At 40.3% G+C, this 18,914-nt stretch overlaps 1 protein-coding gene across 1 annotated transcript in view; it reads left to right on the top strand.

The window, feature by feature from the left end:
* STAG3 (stromal antigen 3) overlaps nucleotides 1–15,255 on the top strand; it is a 1,295,475-nt gene extending 1,280,220 nt beyond the window's left edge. The window contains exon 27 of the mRNA XM_053719478.1: nucleotides 14,877–15,255. Within this exon, the coding sequence (XP_053575453.1) occupies nucleotides 14,877–15,255 (379 nt within the window). The remainder of the gene's footprint in view (nucleotides 1–14,876) is intronic.
* The last annotated feature ends 3,659 nt before the right edge of the window (nucleotides 15,256–18,914 follow it).

The raw sequence follows: 18,914 nt of genomic DNA on the forward strand, positions 1-18,914 counted from the left end.
ATCCTAAGATAGCTATAATATAAGTATTAATTACATTGTAGCTATCTTAGGGTTTATTTTACAGGTAAGTATTTATTTTTAAATAGGAATAATTTATTAAAGTATAGTGTAGTGTTAGGTGTAATTGTAACTTAGGTTAGGATTTATTTTACAGGTAATTTTGTAATTATTTTAACTATTTTAGCTATTAAATAGTTCTTAACTATTTAATAGCTATTGTACCTGGTTAAAATAAATACAAAGTTGCCTGTAAAATAAATATAAATCCTAAGATAGCTAGAATATAATTATTATTTATACTGTAGCTATATTAGGGTTTATTTTATAGGTAAGTATTTAGTTTTAAATAGGATTCATTTAGTTAATAAGAGTTAATTTATTTAGATGTATTTAATTATTATTTAAGTTAGGGGGGCGTTATGGTTAGGGTTAGACTTAGGTTTAGGGGTTAATCATTTTATTACAGTGGCGGCGGCGTAGTGGGGGGCAGGATAGGGGTTAATAAATTTATTATAGGTTGCGGCGGGTTCATGGAGCGGCGGTTTAGGGGTTAAACTATTTATTTAGTTGCGGAGAGGTGCGGGATCAGCAGGATAGGGGTTAATAATTTTACAATAGAGGGCGACGGTATAGGGGGGGCAGGATAGGGGTTACTAGGTATAATGTAGGTGGCAGCGGTGTCCGGGAGCGGCGGTTTAGGGGTTAATACATTTATAAGAGTTGCGGCAGGGTCTAGGAGCGGTGGTTTAGGGGTTAGTAACTTTATTTAGTTGCGGGGGGCTCCGGGGGCGCCGGTATAGGGGGTAGAACAGTGTAGTTTAGTGTGAGTGCTTAGTGACAGGCTAGCAATAAAGCTGGGAAAAAGCCGAAGGGCAGCGAGATCGGATGAGTGATAACTGTCACAGTCCGCTGCTCATCGCCCCGCGGCTTTTTGACAGCTTTATTTGATAACTTAGGCGAACGTATTCAAGGTCCGCGGCGGCGAAGGTAGGCGAGCTTAGGCGGACGTATTGGGCCGGCGAAGCCAGAAAAGTAGACGGCTTGATAACTAGCCCCCCATATCTTTAGAAGAAAACAAAATGTATGCTTACCTGATAAATGTATTTCTTCAAGATGTGGTGAGTCCACGGACCCACCCTTTTGCTTTTGTTTGTTTTTATGGTTTTTAATTTAACCTCAGACACCTCCGCACCTTGTATTGCTTTCTTTTCTCCATTTACTTTCAGTCGAATGACTGGGGTTTATGGGTAGGGAAGTGATAGCTGCTACCGAGGAGTGGTATTCCAAACAGTAATTACAGATGAACCAGTGGACTCGCCACATCTTGAAGAAATAAATTTGTAAGGTAAGCATAAATTTTGTTTTCTTTCATGGTGGTGAGAGTCCATAAGACCCATCTTATTATATTTTTCCAATTGGCAGCAGTTTTAGTATGCACCTCATTTACCCTGCTTTCTCCTTTTCTCAGCTATACATAAAAATATGAAAAACAAAAGTAAAGGAGGGTGCTTAATGCTAAAGATACCAGCATAAAATATGTATTAGGATGTAATACATAAAATATGTAATAATTAATAATTTATATTAATAATTTTAATAAATAAAACCACAGGCACTTCCCCCCCCCCTCCGCCAAAGAAAAATCAACCCACGAAAGTATATGTATGTGTGCACCTACATATTTACACATAAATACACATGTATACACATATATAAACATGTATCATACACACACACACATATATATATATATATATATATATATATATATATATATATATATATATATACAGGTGAAACTCGAAAAATTAGAATTTCTTTCATGTAATTAGCAAGAGTCCATGAGCTAGTGACGTATGGGATATACATTCCTACCAGTAGGGGCAAAGTTTCCCAAACCTCAAAATGCCTATAAATACATCCCTCACCACACCCACAAATCAGTTTTACAAACTTTGCCTCCTATGGAGGTGGTGAAGTAAGTTTGTGCTTGATTCTACGTTGATATGCGCTCCGCAGCAGGTTGGAGCCCGGTTTTCCTCTCAGCGTGCAGTGAATGTCAGAGGGATGTGAGGGGAGTATTGCCTGTTTGAATTCAATGATCTCCTTCTACGGGGTCTATTTCATAGGTTCTCTGTTATCGGTCGTAGAGATTCATCTCTTACCTCCCTTTTCAGATCGACGATATACTCTTATATATATATACCATTACCTCTGCTGATTTTCGTTTCAGTACTGGTTTGGCTTTCTACAAACATGTAAATGAGTGTCCTGGGGTAAGTAAGTCTTATTTTCTGTGACACTCTAAGCTATGGTTGGGCACTTTTTTAATAAAGTTCTAAATATATGTATTCAAACATTTATTTGCCTTGACTCAGGATGTTCAACATTCCTTATTTTCAGACAGTCAGTTTCATATTTGGGATAATGCATTTGAATCAATCATTTTTCTTACCTTAAAAAATTTGACTTTTTTTCCCTGTGGGCTGTTAGGCTCGCGGGGGCTGAAAATGCTTCATTTTATTGCGTCATTCTTGGCGCGGACTTTTTTGGCGCAAAAAATCTTTTCTGTTTCCGGCGTCATACGTGTCATTTTTTGATGTTCTTTTGCGCCAAAAATGTCGGCGTTCCGGATGTGGCGTCATTTTTGGCGCCAAAAGCATTTAGGCGCCAAATAATGTGGGCGTCTTATTTGGCGCTAAAAAAATATGGGCGTCGCTTTTGTCTCCACATTATTTAAGTCTCATTTTTCATTGCTTCTGGTTGCTAGAAGCTTGTTCCTTGGCATTTTTCCCATTCCTGAAACTGTCATTTAAGGAATTTGATCAATTTTGCTTTATATGTTGTTTTTTCTCTTACATATTGCAAGATGTCTCACGTTGCATCTGAGTCAGAAGATACTTCAGGAAAATCGCTGTCTGGTGCTGGAACTACCAAAGCTAAGTGTATCTGCTGTAAACTTTTGGTAGCTGTTCCTCCAGCTGTTGTTTGTATTAATTGTCATGACAAACTTATTAATGCAGATAATATTTCCTTTAGTAAAGTACCATTACCTGTTGCAGTTCCATCAACATCTAATGTTCAGAGTGTTCCTGATAACTTAAGAGATTTTGTTTCTGAATCCATCAAGAAGGCTATGTCTGTTATTCCTCCTTCTAGTAAACATAAAAAATCTTTTAAAACTTCTCTTTATACAGATGAATTTTTAAATGAACATCATCATTCTGATTCTAATGACTCTTCTGGTTCAGAGGATTCTGTCTCAGAGGTTGATGCTGATAAATCTTCATATTTATTTAAAATGGAATTTATTCGTTCTTTACTTAAAGAAGTACTAATTGCTTTAGAAATTGAGGATTCTGGTCCTCTTGATACTAAATCTAAACGTTTAGATAAGGTCTTTTTAATCTCCTGTGGTTATTCCAGAAGTTTTTCCTGTTCCTGGTGCTATTTCTGAAGTAATTTCCAGAGAGTGGAATAATTTGGGTAATTCATTTACTCTTTCTAAACGTTTTAAGCAATTATATCCTGTGCCGTCTGACAGATTAGAATTTTGGGACAAAATCCCTAAAGTTGATGGGGCTATTTCTACCCTTGCTAAACGTACTACTATTCCTACGGCAGATGGTACTTCGTTTAAGGATCCTTTAGATAGGAAAATTTAATCCTTTCTAAGAAAAGCTTATCTGTGTTCAGGTAATCTTCTTAGACCTGCTATATCATTGGCTGATGTTGCTGCAGCTTCAACTTTTTGGTTGGAAACTTTAGCGCAACAAGTAACAGATCATGATTCTCATAATATTATTATTCTTCTTCAACATGCTAATAATTTTATCTGTGATGCCATTTTTGATATTATCAGAGTTGATGTCAGGTTTATGTCTCTAGCTATTTTAGCTAGAAGAGCTTTATGGCTTAAAACTTGGAATGCTGATATGTCTTATAAATCAACTCTACTTTCCCTTTCTTTCCAGGGTAACAAATTATTTGGTTCTCAGTTGGATTCTATTATCTCAACTGTTACTGGTGGTAAAGGAACTTTTTTACCACAGGATAAAAAATCTAAGGGTAAAAACAGGGCTAATAATCGTTTTCGTTCCTTTCGTTTCAACAAAGAACAAAAGCCTGATCCTTCATCCTCAAGAGCAGTTTCAGTTTGGAAACCATCTCCAGTCTGGAATAAATCCAAGCCTTCTAGAAAAGCAAAGCCAGCTTCTAAGTCCACATGAAGTTGCGGCCCTCATTCCAGCTCAGCTGGTAGGGGGCAGGTTACGTTTTTTCAAAGAAATTTGGATCAATTCTGTTCACAATCTTTGGATTCAGAACATCGTTTCAGAAGGGTACAGAATTGGTTTCAAGATAAGACCTCCTGCAAAGAGATTTTTTCTTTCCCGTGTCCCAGTAAATCCAGTGAAAGCTCAAGCATTTCTGAAATGTGTTTCAGATCTAGAGTTGGCTGGAGTAATTATGCCAGTTCCAGTTCTGGAACAGGGGCTGGGGTTTTATTCGAATCTCTTCATTGTACCAAAAAAGGAGAATTCCTTCAGGCCAGTTCTGGATCTAAAAATATTGAATCGTTATGTAAGGATACCAACATTCAAAATGGTAACTGTAAGGACTATCTTGCCTTTTGTTCAGCAAGGGCATTATATGTCCACAATAGATTTACAGGATGCATATCTGCATATTCCGATTCATCCAGATCACTATCAGTTCCTGAGATTCTCTTTCCTGGACAAGCATTACCAGTTTGTGGCTCTGCCGTTTGGTCTAGCTACAGCTCCAAGAATTTTTACAAAGGTTCTCGGTGCCCTTCTGTCTGTAATCAGAGAACAGGGTATTGTGGTATTTCCTTATTTGGACGATATCTTGGTACTTGCTCAGTCTTTACATTTAGCAGAATCTCATACGAATAGACTTGTGTTGTTTCTTCAAGATCATGGTTGGAGGATCAATTCACTAAAAAGTTCATTGATTCCTCAGACAAGGGTAACCTTTCTGGGTTTCCAGATAGATTCAGTGTCCATGACTCTGTCTTTGACAGACAAGAGACGTCTAAAATTGATTTCAGCTTGTCGAAACCTTCAGTCACAATCATTCCCTTCGGTAGCCTTATGCATGGAAATTCTAGGTCTTATGACTGCTGCATCGGACGCGATCCCCTTTGCTCGTTTTCACATGCGACCTCTTCAGCTCTGTATGCTGAATCAATGGTGCAGGGATTACACAAAGATATCTCAATTAATATCTTTAAAACCGATTGTACGACACTCTCTGACGTGGTGGACAGATCACCATCGTTTAATTCAGGGGGCTTCTTTTGTTCTTCCGACCTGGACTGTAATTTCAACAGATGCAAGTCTTACAGGTTGGGGAGCTGTGTGGGGATCTCTGACGGCACAAGGAGTTTGGGAATCTCAGGAGGTGAGATTACCGATCAATATTTTGGAACTCCGTGCAATTTTCAGAGCTCTTCAGTCTTGGCCTCTTCTGAAGAGAGAATCGTTAATTTGTTTTCAGACAGACAATGTCACAACTGTGGCATACATCAATCATCAAGGAGGGACTCACAGTCCTCTGGCTATGAAAGAAGTATCTCGAATTCTGGTTTGGGCGGAATCCAGCTCCTGTCTAATCTCTGCGGTTCATATCCCAGGTATAGACAATTGGGAAGCGGATTATCTCAGTCGCCAAACGTTGCATCCGGGCGAATGGTCTCTTCACCCAGAGGTATTTCTTCAGATTGTTCAAATGTGGGAACTTCCAGAAATAGATCTGATGGCGTCTCATCTAAACAAGAAACTTCCCAGGTATCTGTCCAGATCCCGGGATCCTCAGGCGGAGGCAGTGGATGCATTATCACTTCCTTGGAAGTATCATCCTGCCTATATCTTTCCGCCTCTAGTTCTTCTTCCAAGAGTAATCTCCAAGATTCTGAAGGAATGCTCGTTTGTTTTGCTGGTAGCTCCGGCATGGCCTCACAGGTTTTGGTATGCGGATCTTGTCCGGATGGCCTCTTGCCAACAGTGGACTCTTCCGTTAAGACCAGACCTTCTGTCGCAAGGTCCTTTTTTCCATCAGGATCTCAAATCCTTAAATTTAAAGGTATGGAGATTGAACGCTTGATTCTTGGTCAAAGAGGTTTCTCTGACTCTGTGATTAATACTATGTTACAGGCTCGTAAATCTGTATCTAGAGAGATATATTATAGAGTCTGGAAGACTTATATTTCTTGGTGTCTTTCTCATCATTTTTCTTGGCATTCTTTTAGAATACCGAGAATTTTACAGTTTCTTCAGGATGGTTTAGATAAAGGTTTGTCCGCAAGTTCCTTGAAAGGACAAATCTCTGCTCTTTCTGTTCTTTTTCACAGAAAGATTGCTAATCTTCCTGATATTCATTGTTTTGTACAAGCTTTGGTTCGTATAAAACCTGTCATTAAGTCAATTTCTCCTCCTTGGAGTTTGAATTTGGTTCTGGGGGCTCTTCAAGCTCCTCCTTTTGAACCCATGCATTCATTGGACATTAAATTACTTTCTTGGAAAGTTTTGTTCCTTTTGGCGATCTCTTCTGCCAGAAGAGTCTCTGAATTATCTGCTCTTTCTTGTGAGTCTCCTTTTCTGATTTTTCATCAGGATAAGGCGGTGTTGCGAACTTCTTTTCAATTTTTACCTAAGGTTGTGATTTCCAACAACATTAGTAGAGAAATTGTGGTTCCTTCATTATGTCCTAATCCTAAGAATTCTAAAGAGAAATTGTTGCATTCTTTGGATGTTGTTAGAGCTTTGAAATATTATGTTGAAGCTACTAAGTCTTTCCGAAAGACTTCTAGTTTATTTGTTATCTTTTCCGGTTCTAGAAAAGGCCAGAAAGCTTCTGCCATTTCTTTGGCATCTTGGTTGAAATCTTTAATTCATCATGCCTATGTCGAGTCGGGTAAAACTCCGCCTCAAAGGATTACAGCTCATTCTACTAGGTCAGTTTCTACTTCCTGGGCGTATAGGAATGAAGCTTCAGTTGATCAGATTTGCAAAGCAGCCACTTGGTCTTCTTTGCATACTTTTACTAAATTCTACCATTTTGATGTGTTTTCTTCTTCTGAAGCAGTTTTTGGTAGAAAAGTACTTCAGGCAGCGGTTTCAGTTTGAATCTTCTGCTTATGTTTTCATTAAACTTTATTTTGGGTGTGGATTATTTTCAGCAGGAATTGGCTGTCTTTATTTTATCCCTCCCTCTCTAGTGACTCTTGCGTGGAAAGATCCACATCTTGGGTAGTCATTATCCCATACGTCACTAGCTCATGGACTCTTGCTAATTACATGAAAGAAAACATAATTTATGTAAGAACTTACCTGATAAATTCATTTCTTTCATATTAGCAAGAGTCCATGAGGCCCACCCTTTTTGTGGTGGTTATGATTTTTTTATATAAAGCACAATTATTCCAATTCCTTATTTTATATGCTTTCGCACTTTTTTCTTATCACCCCACTTCTTGGCTATTCGTTAAACTGATTTGTGGGTGTGGTGAGGGGTGTATTTATAGGCATTTTGAGGTTTGGGAAACTTTGCCCCTCCTGGTAGGAATGTATATCCCATACGTCACTAGCTCATGGACTCTTGCTAATATGAAAGAAATGAATTTATCAGGTAAGTTCTTACATAAATTATGTTATCGTGCAAAAGTTAATTTATTTCACTAATGCAACTCAAAAGGTGAAACTAATATATGTGATAGACTCATTACATGCAAAGCAAGATAGTTCAAGCCGTGATTTGTTATAATTGTGATGATTATGGCTTACAGCTCATGAAAACCCCAAATCCACAATCTCAGAAAATTAGAATATTGTGAAAAGGTGCAATATTCTAGGCTCAAAGTGTCCCACTCTAATCAGCTAATTAAGCCATAACACATGCAAAGGGTTCCTGAGCCTTTAAATGGTCTCTCAGTCTGGTTCAGTAGGAATCACAATCATGGGAAAGACTGCTGACCTGACAGTTGTGCAGAAAACCATCATTGACACCCTCCATAAGGAGGGAAAGCTTTAAAACATAATTGCAAAAGAAGTTGGATGTTCCCAAAGTGCTGTATTAAAGGACAATAATAGAAAGTTATGTGGAAGGGAATAGTGTGGAAGAAAAAGGTGCACAAGCAGCAGGGATGACCGCAGCCTGGAGAGGATTGTCAGGAAAAGGCCATTCAAAAGTGTTGGGAACTTTCACAAGAGCCACCACACACAGACGGATCCTGGACATGGGTTTCAAATGTCGTATTCCTCTTGTCAAGCCACTCCTGAACAACAAACGTCAGAAGCGTCTTACCTGGGCTAAAGAAAAACAGACCTGGTCTGTTGCTCAGTGGTCCAAAGTCCTCTTTTCTGATGAGAGCAAATTTTGCATCTTATTTGGAAACCAAGGACCCAGAGTATGGAGGAAGAATGGAGAGGCACACACTGCAAGATGCTTGAAGCCCAGTGTGAAGTTTCCACAATCTGTGTTGATTTGGAGAGCCATGTCATCTGCTGGTGTTGGTCCACTGTGCTTCATTAAGTCCAGGGCCAACGCAGCCGTCTACCAGGAGATTTTGGAGCACTTCATGCTTCCTTCCGCAGACGAGCTCTATGGGGATGCTGACTTCATTTTCCAGCAGGACTTGGCACCTGCCCACACTGCCAAAAGCACCAAAACTTGGTTCAATGACTGTGGGATTATTGTGCTTGATTGGCCAGCAAACCTGAACCCCATAGAGAATCTATGGGGCATTTCCAAGAGAAAGATGAGAGACATGAGACCGAACAATGCAGAAGAGCTGAAGGCCGCTATTGAAGCATCCTGGTCTTCCATAACACCTCAGCAGTGCCACAGGCTGATAGCTTCCATGCCACGCCGCATTGAGGCAGTAATTGCTGCAAAAGGGGCCCAAACCAAGTACTGAGTACATACAGTATGCATGCTTATACTTTTCAGAGGTCCGATATTGTTCTGCAGGTATGTACAATCCTTGTTTTATTGATTGCATGTAATATTCTAATTTTCTGAGATTATGGATTTGGGGTTTTCATGAGCTGTAAGCCATAATCATCACAATTATGACAAATCACGGCTTGAACTATCTTGCTTTGCATATAATGAGTCCATCTCATATATTAGTTTCACCTTTTAAGATGCATTAGTGAAATAAATTAACTTTTGCACGATATTCAAATTTTTCAAGTTTTACCTGTATATACCATTTTAATCCTTTTAAAACTTTTTTATCAATATAGGTGTTATTTTTATAATTAAAAAATTTGCATATATAAGTGTGTTTTAAAAAAATTTTGTGAAACTTTTTTTAAAACCTTATACTAATTCAGATTTCATGTCACACTAATTCTTCTAGAGTTATAACTTTCAACTTGTAATATCAGAGCTATTTAGCATGATTGTGATATCCATTGAAAGTAATGGTGCTCTAAAAGCGATGCCGGACGCGCTAAATTTTCCCTGGTAAATCTGATTGACCATGGACTTCTAATATTAACACTGCTTATCACGTCCCGCACTAGCATTAGCGTGCCACTTTTAATCTTGGCCATAATGATTTTACGTTCTTTTTTTTATTCTCTTTCTCTATAAAACTTTTTTTATGAGAACATTCTTAACCTATTAAAATTACTTGGCCTGGCCACCAGGAGGAGGCAAAGACACCCCAAACAAGACTATAAATATCCCTCCCTCTTCCCCTACCCTCTCAGTAGTTCTTTGCCTCGTATAATGGAGGTAGACAGAGAGAGGTGCTCTCTAAAAGAGGAAATTAAGTTTATCATGGATTGGCTTTTTTAAGAGCAGGGGATCATATAACCATATACATCTCAGTAGAGTATTGGTCCCCCATGCCTCTTCCAGTTTAACCTAAATCCCCTGTCTGATAACGCGGTGTGTTTCACACTACATTACATACTTATCATGGGTAAGTTGTCCCCTCTTTCATGGCAACTTGTCTAATAAAGAGGTGGTATTAAGTCATGTACTTGCATTTTAATAGTGTAATGTGCACACTTTGGCCCCTTGATGACAGGCAGTATCATGCCACTAGAATCCGGTGTACGGATTCCCAGCCATATTTCTGACATAAGGCTGAGAGGGGCATGCTGATATGCAGGACATTGACAAACATTTAGTCCTAGATGGGACATTGTAACACCAAAACATGTTATTTAGCTGTGTTTATGATATGGTCACACTAGACAATGTTCACAGTGCTCTGGTTACTTATTCAATACTTGTAGGCACACCCTCGCCATCCAGTGTAGGGCGCCATTACTACAGACCACTGGCCCTCACTTGAAACAGGCCGCAGAGAGGGGTGGAGACACAGTGAGCTCCTCTTTTGCCCCATTTCAGCTCTAGATCCACTGCGCAACAGTCCTGTGTGAGAGTGGAAGCAATGTGGCTCAGTTGATCCAGAGGTGGTAAAACGCCCTAAACAGGACAGTTGTTTGGTGTATTAGGACCTACATACCCCGCTGTAAGGTTAACAATTATTACTACAATCATGAATACACTACACATATAATGGATGACTCTATTCTAATAGAGAGTCTAGAGGAATCTTTCTCAGTAAATTCCATTGACAACAGTAAATGTATGCTGTGAAAAATAATCATTGTGAATCCTCCTGCGCAACTATGTAATCGCTGTCTAACTTATGTGCTGACGTCTTATTCAGGAGGCCCAAGTGGTTAGGCCGCGAAGGAGCTTCCGCATGTCCTGTCTCTAGCTTCTCAAGCTTTTGCTGACGCGGATATCCCTGTCCAACAGCCTATAAATGCGGCTTTATTTGCCCCTGAGTGCTGTGCAGAGAGCTGCCTGACCACGGCTGCGGCAGGCCTTTTACCCAGTTACCTCATGGCCTGTATTCAGGCTGCTGTGTCTGCTGTCCTGAGTCATAGCCAGGTATTAGGGAAGAGGAAGAGAAAAGTTAAGCATTGTTCTCTTGTACATAGCCCAGGTGCGGTGACAGAGGGTTATGGCCAAGCTTCTGAGGACAAGCCCTTAGTTAGCTCTGAAGGTGAACTCCCTTTCTCTGAACATTCCGAAGGAGAGTCGGAGGAGGACTTTGAGGAGGTCAAGTTTAGGCTCAAAGTGGAGCAGCTCAGACTACTGCCGAAGAGGGTTCTATATACAAGTTCCTAGACTGGAATCAGTATTAAGACCCAGGTCTATGGCCCGGATGTTTTTCCTGTACCCCTGTTATCTCCAAAATCATCTCCAAGGAATGGGAGAAGCCAGGCACTCTGTTTGCCCCTTTGCCAGCATTTAAGAGATTGTTTCCTGTTCCAGCTACCTATCCGGAGGTCTGGAACAACTTTTCCCAAAGTGGATGGTGCTATGTCCACATTGGCCAAGTGTACAACTATCCCGCTTGAGGACAATACTTCCTTTAATGACCCTCTTAACATAAAACTCGAGGGATTCCTCAGGAGAGTGTTTCTTCAGTCTGACGCGCTTTTTAAACCTGCAGTGGGAATAACTGCAGTCATGGGGGCCGCCAAGTTCTGGTGTGTGTCTTATTACAGTGGAAACTCCTTTAGAGAAGATACAAGATCGCATACAATCCCTAAGGTTGGCAAATGCCTTCACATTATTGCAAAACAAATATTAGCTTTGCGGTTCTGGCTAGGAGGGCCTTGTAGCTTAAATAAGGGTTAGCGGATAATGTGTCTAAATCTAGACTACTATTTTTATCGTTCAAGGGTAAGTCCCAGTTCGGTCCGGGTTTGGGCTCTATCATAGCCACAATCACAGGTGGAAAGGGATCTTTGCAACCGCAGGACCAGAAATCTAAATCCCTAAGGATCATTCCTTTTGCCCGAACAAGAATGAGTCACCCAGGGCTACCTGGAAGCCCACCTGGGTTGTAATAAGAACAAACAGCCCAAGAAGGCTTCCCAATATAACAAATCAGCAGAATGGGACTTCACCCACCCTGGGACCAGGTTGTGTGGGGATAGACTTTATCTGTTTCAGAAGGAATGGGTTCAGTCTATCCAGGACCCTTGGGTGCTGGACATTGTTTGCCAGGGATACAGAATAAGCTTTTGGTCCCATCCCCCAATAGACCTTTGCTTGCTGGAAACCCAGTAAAAGGAGCAGCACTGCTCTGCTCCATGGAACATTCAGTTCCCTCACCAGAAAGGGGGAAAGGGATTCTACTCAAACCTCTTTGTGGTCCCCAAGGAGGGCACATTTCGCCCTATACTGCACCTAAAAGGGTCAACAGGTTTGTAAGAGTTCCCACCTTTAAGATGGAAACAATAAGATGAATCCTTTGCCTGGTTCAGGAGGGTCAGTTTGTGGGCCACAATAGACCTGAAGGAATCTTACCTCCACATTCCGAAACACAAAGATAACTACTGTTTTCTACGGTTCGCCTTCCTAGACAAGCACTACCAGTTTGTTGTGCTTCCATTTGGATTGCCGCGGTTTGTCTGCTGGGATTCGCAGTAGCTCCTTACCTGGACAACTTTCTGGTTCAAGCTCCATCCTTGCCAATGACTCAGGACCACATGCAGAAGTTTTTCTCGTGTCTTCGGACGCACAGTTGGAAGGTCAATTTGGAAAAGAGCTCCCTTGTCCCGGCTACGAGGGTAAACTTTCTAGACAATGGATTGGAGATCATCCGGATATGTTGCAAATCATCTGTCTAGACGGCGCCCAGATGAAACCGAGTCTGGTTTGGTGGCAATCCCCAACCCTAGTTCTTCTAGGAACAAGTTTCTGTCGACCCTCCTGGGCTATAATAACCACAGACGTAAGTCTGTCCGGCTGGGATGCGGTGTGGGGTTCTCTGAGAGCCCAAAGAACCTGGTGTCAGGATGAAGTATCTCTCCCAAACTTTCTCGAATTAATAGCTCTATACAACTTGCGCCTGGCGTGGCCTCAACTGGGTTCCACCCGGCATATCCGATTCCAGTAGGACAACATGATGACAGTGGCTTACATCAACCATCAGGGAGGCACTCAGAGCTCCATGGCGATGCAGGAGGTGTCTTTAATCCTGCAGTGGACAGAGAGACATCAATGTCCGATCTCAGCTGTCTGAATCCCAGGTGTGGATAATTGGGAGGCAGATTTCCTGAGCAGGCAGACTCTTCACTCAGGGGAGTGGTCCTTGAATCAGGAGGTATTTCTGTAACTAACTCACAGATGGGGTGTTCCAGATATAGATCTTATAGCTTCCTACTTCAATTTCAATCTCCCGAGGTACGGGTTGAGATCCAGGGATCCTCAAGCTGAGCTAGTGAACGCTCTTCTGGTCCTGGAACTTCAACTTAATTTAGTTGTCTCCACCGGTTGTACTTCTGCCCAAGTGGTAGCTTGCATGACTTGGTATGCAGACCTAGTGTACTTGTCGTCTGCTCGACCTTGGTGGTTGCCTCTTCGTTTGGACCTGTAGACTCAGGGTTCGTTCTTTTATCAAAACCTAGATATTTTGAGACTGACTGTCTGGAGAATGAACAGTTTATTTTAGCTCAGAGAGGCTTCACTGACAGCGTGATTGATACTCGTATACAGTGTTGACTGATGACTCTGGGTATACTTCAGTTTCCCCACAAGGGTCCGGCGAAAGGCCTGTTGGCCAGTTCTATCAAGGATCTGATCTCTGTCCTTTCTGTTCTGTTTTACAAGAAGCTGGCTAGTTTGCCAGATGTTCAAGAGTTTGTTCAGGCTCTGATTAGAATTAAACCTGTTTTCAAACCAGTTGCTCCTTCTTGGAGCCTAAATTTATTTTTTAAGGTTCTTCAGAGGGCTCGGTTTGAGCCTCTGCATGCTGTTGATATTACATTACTCACTTGGATGGTGGTTTTCCTATTGACTATTTCCTCTGCTTGCAGAGTATCAGAGCTTTCAGCTTTGATGTGTGATCCTCCGTATCTGGCGATTCGTCAGGATAAGGCTGTGTTGAGGACTCAACCAGGCTTTCTTCCCAAGGTAGTGAATACTCGCAACATCAACCAGGAGATTGTGGTTCCTTCACTTTGTCCTAATCCGTCTTCCTTCAAGGAGAGATTGTTACATAATTTGGATGTGGTCAGAGCATTGAAGTTCTACCTTCATGCTACTAAGGTACTAAGGCGTTTTGTCAATCTTCTTCATAATTCATCCTGTGTACTGGTAAGCGCAAGGGGCAGAAGGCCTCAGCTGTAACCATTTCCTTTTGGTTGAGAAGTCTGATTCGTATGGCATATCAGGAAGCGGGTCAAGAGCCCCTTTCAAGAATCACAGCGCATATCACTTGTGCGTTGTGTACCTCAAGAATGAGGCCTCAGGTTTGCAAGGCTGCAACTTGGTTTTTATTGCGCACATTCACAAAGTTCTATAACTTTGATGTTTTTGCCTCAGTAGAGGCTTCTTTCTGGAGAAGTGTTCTATAAGCGGTGGTGTCTAGTGTTTAGGACTGATTTTCCTACCTTTCCCTCCCGAATATTCGTGAACTCCACATCTTGGGTATTGGTTTCCCATAGGTTAAGAATCTTCTTGTGGACTCTCACTGCCAATACAAGGAAAATAAAATATATGCTTACCTGATAAATTAATTTCCTTCTTGGCAGTGAGAGTCCATGACCCTGCCCGGATTCTAAATGTGTAGTGGCGGTAGTCGTTTTGTTGCACATCTGTACCACTTGTATCTCTCTTCACTTTTTCCTTATTTTCGACTGAACTACTGAGAGGGTATGGGAAGTAAGAGGGATATTTATTGTCTTGTTTTGGGTGTCTTTGAACCCCTCCTGGTGGCCAGGTTGAGTAATTCCCATAGGTTAAGAATGTTCTCGTGGACTCTCACTGCCAAGAAGGAATTTATTTTAAAATGTTCTTCTTTCCTACAGCTTGGAGTACCTGGAGCAAACCTGCAAACAGTACCTTCCACCACAAATTTCAGATGATGATTACCTTTTGAGCCCCCTTTTGGCCTATAAGCGTTCACTTGGTACAGATAGTGACACCTCTGTTACACCAAGCCATGGTGCGACCCGCAGAAGTGGGGCAAGGAGCAGAGGGCAACGCAAGAGGCCCAAGATCTCCCCACCCAGAAAGAAAAGGAGGACAAATGAAGGTGAGAAAATCAAAAGTAATACAAAAACAATAGTCTTTAAAGAGCAAGATATAAAAGCTTGGTCAGCTAAGGATCCTGCAACTTTACATGGTTACCGCCTGAAAAGGTCCCAAAGAGAAATTTTCAAACACTGTTTGGCCTCTTCCATCTAACCACATAATTACTTTACGCTCTGACCATATTCTACACAATACAATATATTACTATATAACTTAACACACACAATTGAATAGTGGCACTCCACGGGCTTTTCCTCTTTAATTTCTTTATCTATGTATTTCCTGTTTAATGTATAGTAACTGTATGACTGTATAGAGGAAATGGTGCTTGTGCACAAAATTAATCCAACCGAAAGGAAAAATGATATATAGGATACCACGATTCCAAAAGTATGCACTTATAGCACTCTGGGCCCTAAACTAAAGGGCGGGTGGTCCCACCAGGATTTTATAAAAAATAACTTTTATTATAACCATTAAAAAACCAAATTGTTGGTTAAAGTACACACACAGTTAAAATACACTCCAGTACCAGATACTAGTAGTATCAACATTTATTGGATCACCAATTATTGGGATTAGGCCTGTATGTATTCACAGTCAAGAGTGATCCAAAAAATAACAAAATAAAGTCCGCTAAATACTGTTGCAATATAACTAAAACAGATAGTAATTACAAGTGTGAGTTGGGTACATATGATCAGAGATTGGGTGAAACGTGCCCCCTCTATTTGATATCCCTTATCGCTGGATTACTGAATTATATTACTGAATTATGATTTTTCCATGTCAAATATAGAGACATGGAAAATGGTCCTCAGAGTCAGAGTGATTATCATTATATCGAGTAATCGTCTGCTACTCCCTCTGCTCCAGTATTCTAATCACGGTATCACTGGATCAGACACACCTGGCTGCTATTCAGTCCATATTATAACATCTGTACTCTGCGGTAATAGCCCGCAGCTTTTACCAGGTCATATGAATAATTGTTCTGCCTAGCTGTGTCTGTTAGGTGTCAGAGTTAGTAATCCTTTCAGGATAATCACGATGAGCTTAAGTGCTATTATTCCGGCATCCGCTGTGTGTGAAAGGCTATATATATCTGATATAGCTAAGTCTGGCACAACCCAGGCTGAGTAAATTTAAGTATTTGTAAATTAAAGAGCCTTTTTAGTGGATCGATCTGGATAATAATAACCCAGTTGGCAAATATAAGTTTACCATCATTCATTAATCATAGTATTTCTTCAGGCACACACCACTGCATATCATCTCACACAGTTCAGTATATGAATATGGCTAAGTCTGGCACAACCCAGGCTGTGAGTTTTTACTGTTATAATTATTGGAGCTGCAGTTGCTCCCCACGGTTACTGTTCATTCCCATCAGCTGTGCAACACTCATACAGCTAAGATTAAATTAATCACAGTCTGAGCAGGATATCATCTGTGAGTTGGTATTATCTACTATCCACTCTATTAATAGGCTATATATAAAGTTAAAAATTATATCTGGCACAACCCAGATTCTATATTGTATGTTTTATATTAAAGAGCCTTGTAGTGGATAAGCCCGGTGCTAGCTGCCCAGTGCACTAATACAAACTTGTAAACTTGACTCATCGCTCGGACATTCATTCAGTTCATGTCCCTTGATTAATTGTCGAGGGCAAATAGTATTGTTATGCTGGGGTACTAGTCAGTACCTTATCCCCATATGAACCCAAGTTACTCACTAAAAAATATTGAAAGAGTACAATTTTAGCGGTACATAGATAAATGGTACTGGGCAGTTAAAAAGACACAAAAATCGAGTGTGAAGGAGTCAACACTCTCCCCTTCACACTCGATTTTTGTGTCTTTTTAACTGCCCAGCGAGTAACTTGGGTTCATATGGGGATAAGGTACTGACTAGTACCCCAGCATAACAATACTATTTGCCCTCGACAATTAATCAAGGGACATGAACTGAATGAATGTCCGAGCGATGAGTCAAGTTTACAAGTTTGTATTAGTGCACCGAGCAGCTAGCACCGGGCTTATCCACTACAAGGCTCTTTAATATAAAACATACAATATAGAATCTGGGTTGTGCCAGATATAATTTTTAACTTTATATATAGCCTATTAATAGAGTGGATAGTAGATAATACCAACTCACAGATGATATCCTGCTCAGACTGTGATTAATTTAATCTTAGCTGTATGAGTGTTGCACAGCTGATGGGAATGAACAGTAACCGTGGGGAGCAACTGCAGCTCCAATAATTATAACAGTAAAAACTTACAGCCTGGGTTGTGCCAGACTTAGCCATATTCATATACTGAACTGTGTGAGATGATATGCAGTGGTGTGTGCCTGAAGAAATACTATGATTAATGAATGATGGTAAACTTATATTTGCCAACTGGGTTATTATTATCCAGATCGATCCACTAAAAAGGCTCTTTAATTTACAAATGCTTAAATTTACTCAGCCTGGGTTGTGCCAGACTTAGCTATATCAGATATATATAGCCTTTCACACACAGCGGATGCCGGAATAATAGCACTTAAGCTCATCGTGATTATCCTGAAAGGATTACTAACTCTGACACCTAACAGACACAGCTAGGCAGAACAATTATTCATATGACCTGGTAAAAGCTGCGGGCTATTACCGCAGAGTACAGATGTTATAATATGGACTGAATAGCAGCCAGGTGTGTCTGATCCAGTGATACCGTGATTAGAATACTGGAGCAGAGGGAGTAGCAGACGATTACTCGATATAATGATAATCACTCTGACTCTGAGGACCATTTTCCATGTCTCTATATTTGACATGGAAAAATCATAATTCAGTAATATAATTCAGTAATCCAGCGATAAGGGATATCAAATAGAGGGGGCACGTTTCACCCAATCTCTGATCATATGTACCCAACATACACTTGTAATTACTATCTGTTTTAGTTATATTGCAACAGTATTTAGCGGACTTTATTTTGTTATTTTTTGGATCACTCTTGACTGTGAATACATACAGGCCTAATCCCAATAATTGGTGATCCAATAAATGTTGATACTACTAGTATCTGGTACTGGAGTGTATTTTAACTGTGTGTGTACTTTAACCAACAATTTGGTTTTTTAATGGTTATAATAAAAGTTATTTTTTATAAAATCCTGGTGGGACCACCCGCCCTTTAGTTTAGGGCCCAGAGTGCTATAAGTGCATACTTTTGGAATCGTGGTATCCTATATATCATTTTTCCTTTCGGTTGGGTTACAATATATTACTATGTTCAACCCTAAATGTATCAGCATCTACCACCATTTGACATAAAGAGAAAGAAGTAAAAAAAAAAAAAAAATTATATTTCTAAAAATGATTGCATATCATTGAGAGTCCTTAGAGGAAATAGTGTTCGTAATGGGATAGAAAACTATATAAATACATACACACATACCTAATGTATATACAAAATCATTATCCAAAGTTATAAACTATAACTATAGACAAAAAACACAAAATTAGGGGAAAACTGAGCAAAATTGAGTCATAAGTCATGGAAGATTCCTCCTGCCTCGTATCACAAAAGATCCTGTAAAGGCCATAGTCTTCTTGGCACGTGTAACAGACCTAGAAGCCATTTGAGTGATTACTCTGTTTCCTTTTGAGGAACAGAATCAGAGGTTCTATTCAAACATTTTCATTGTTCCAAAGAAAGAAGGGACTTCCAGGCCTATCTTGGATCTCTCAAACTCTGTACACAAGTTCCAACTTTAACATTGAGACTATTCACACTATATTATTTTAAATGCA

Source organism: Bombina bombina, chromosome 6 (genome assembly GCF_027579735.1).
Source record: "Bombina bombina isolate aBomBom1 chromosome 6, aBomBom1.pri, whole genome shotgun sequence".
NCBI lineage: Eukaryota > Metazoa > Chordata > Amphibia > Anura > Bombinatoridae > Bombina > Bombina bombina.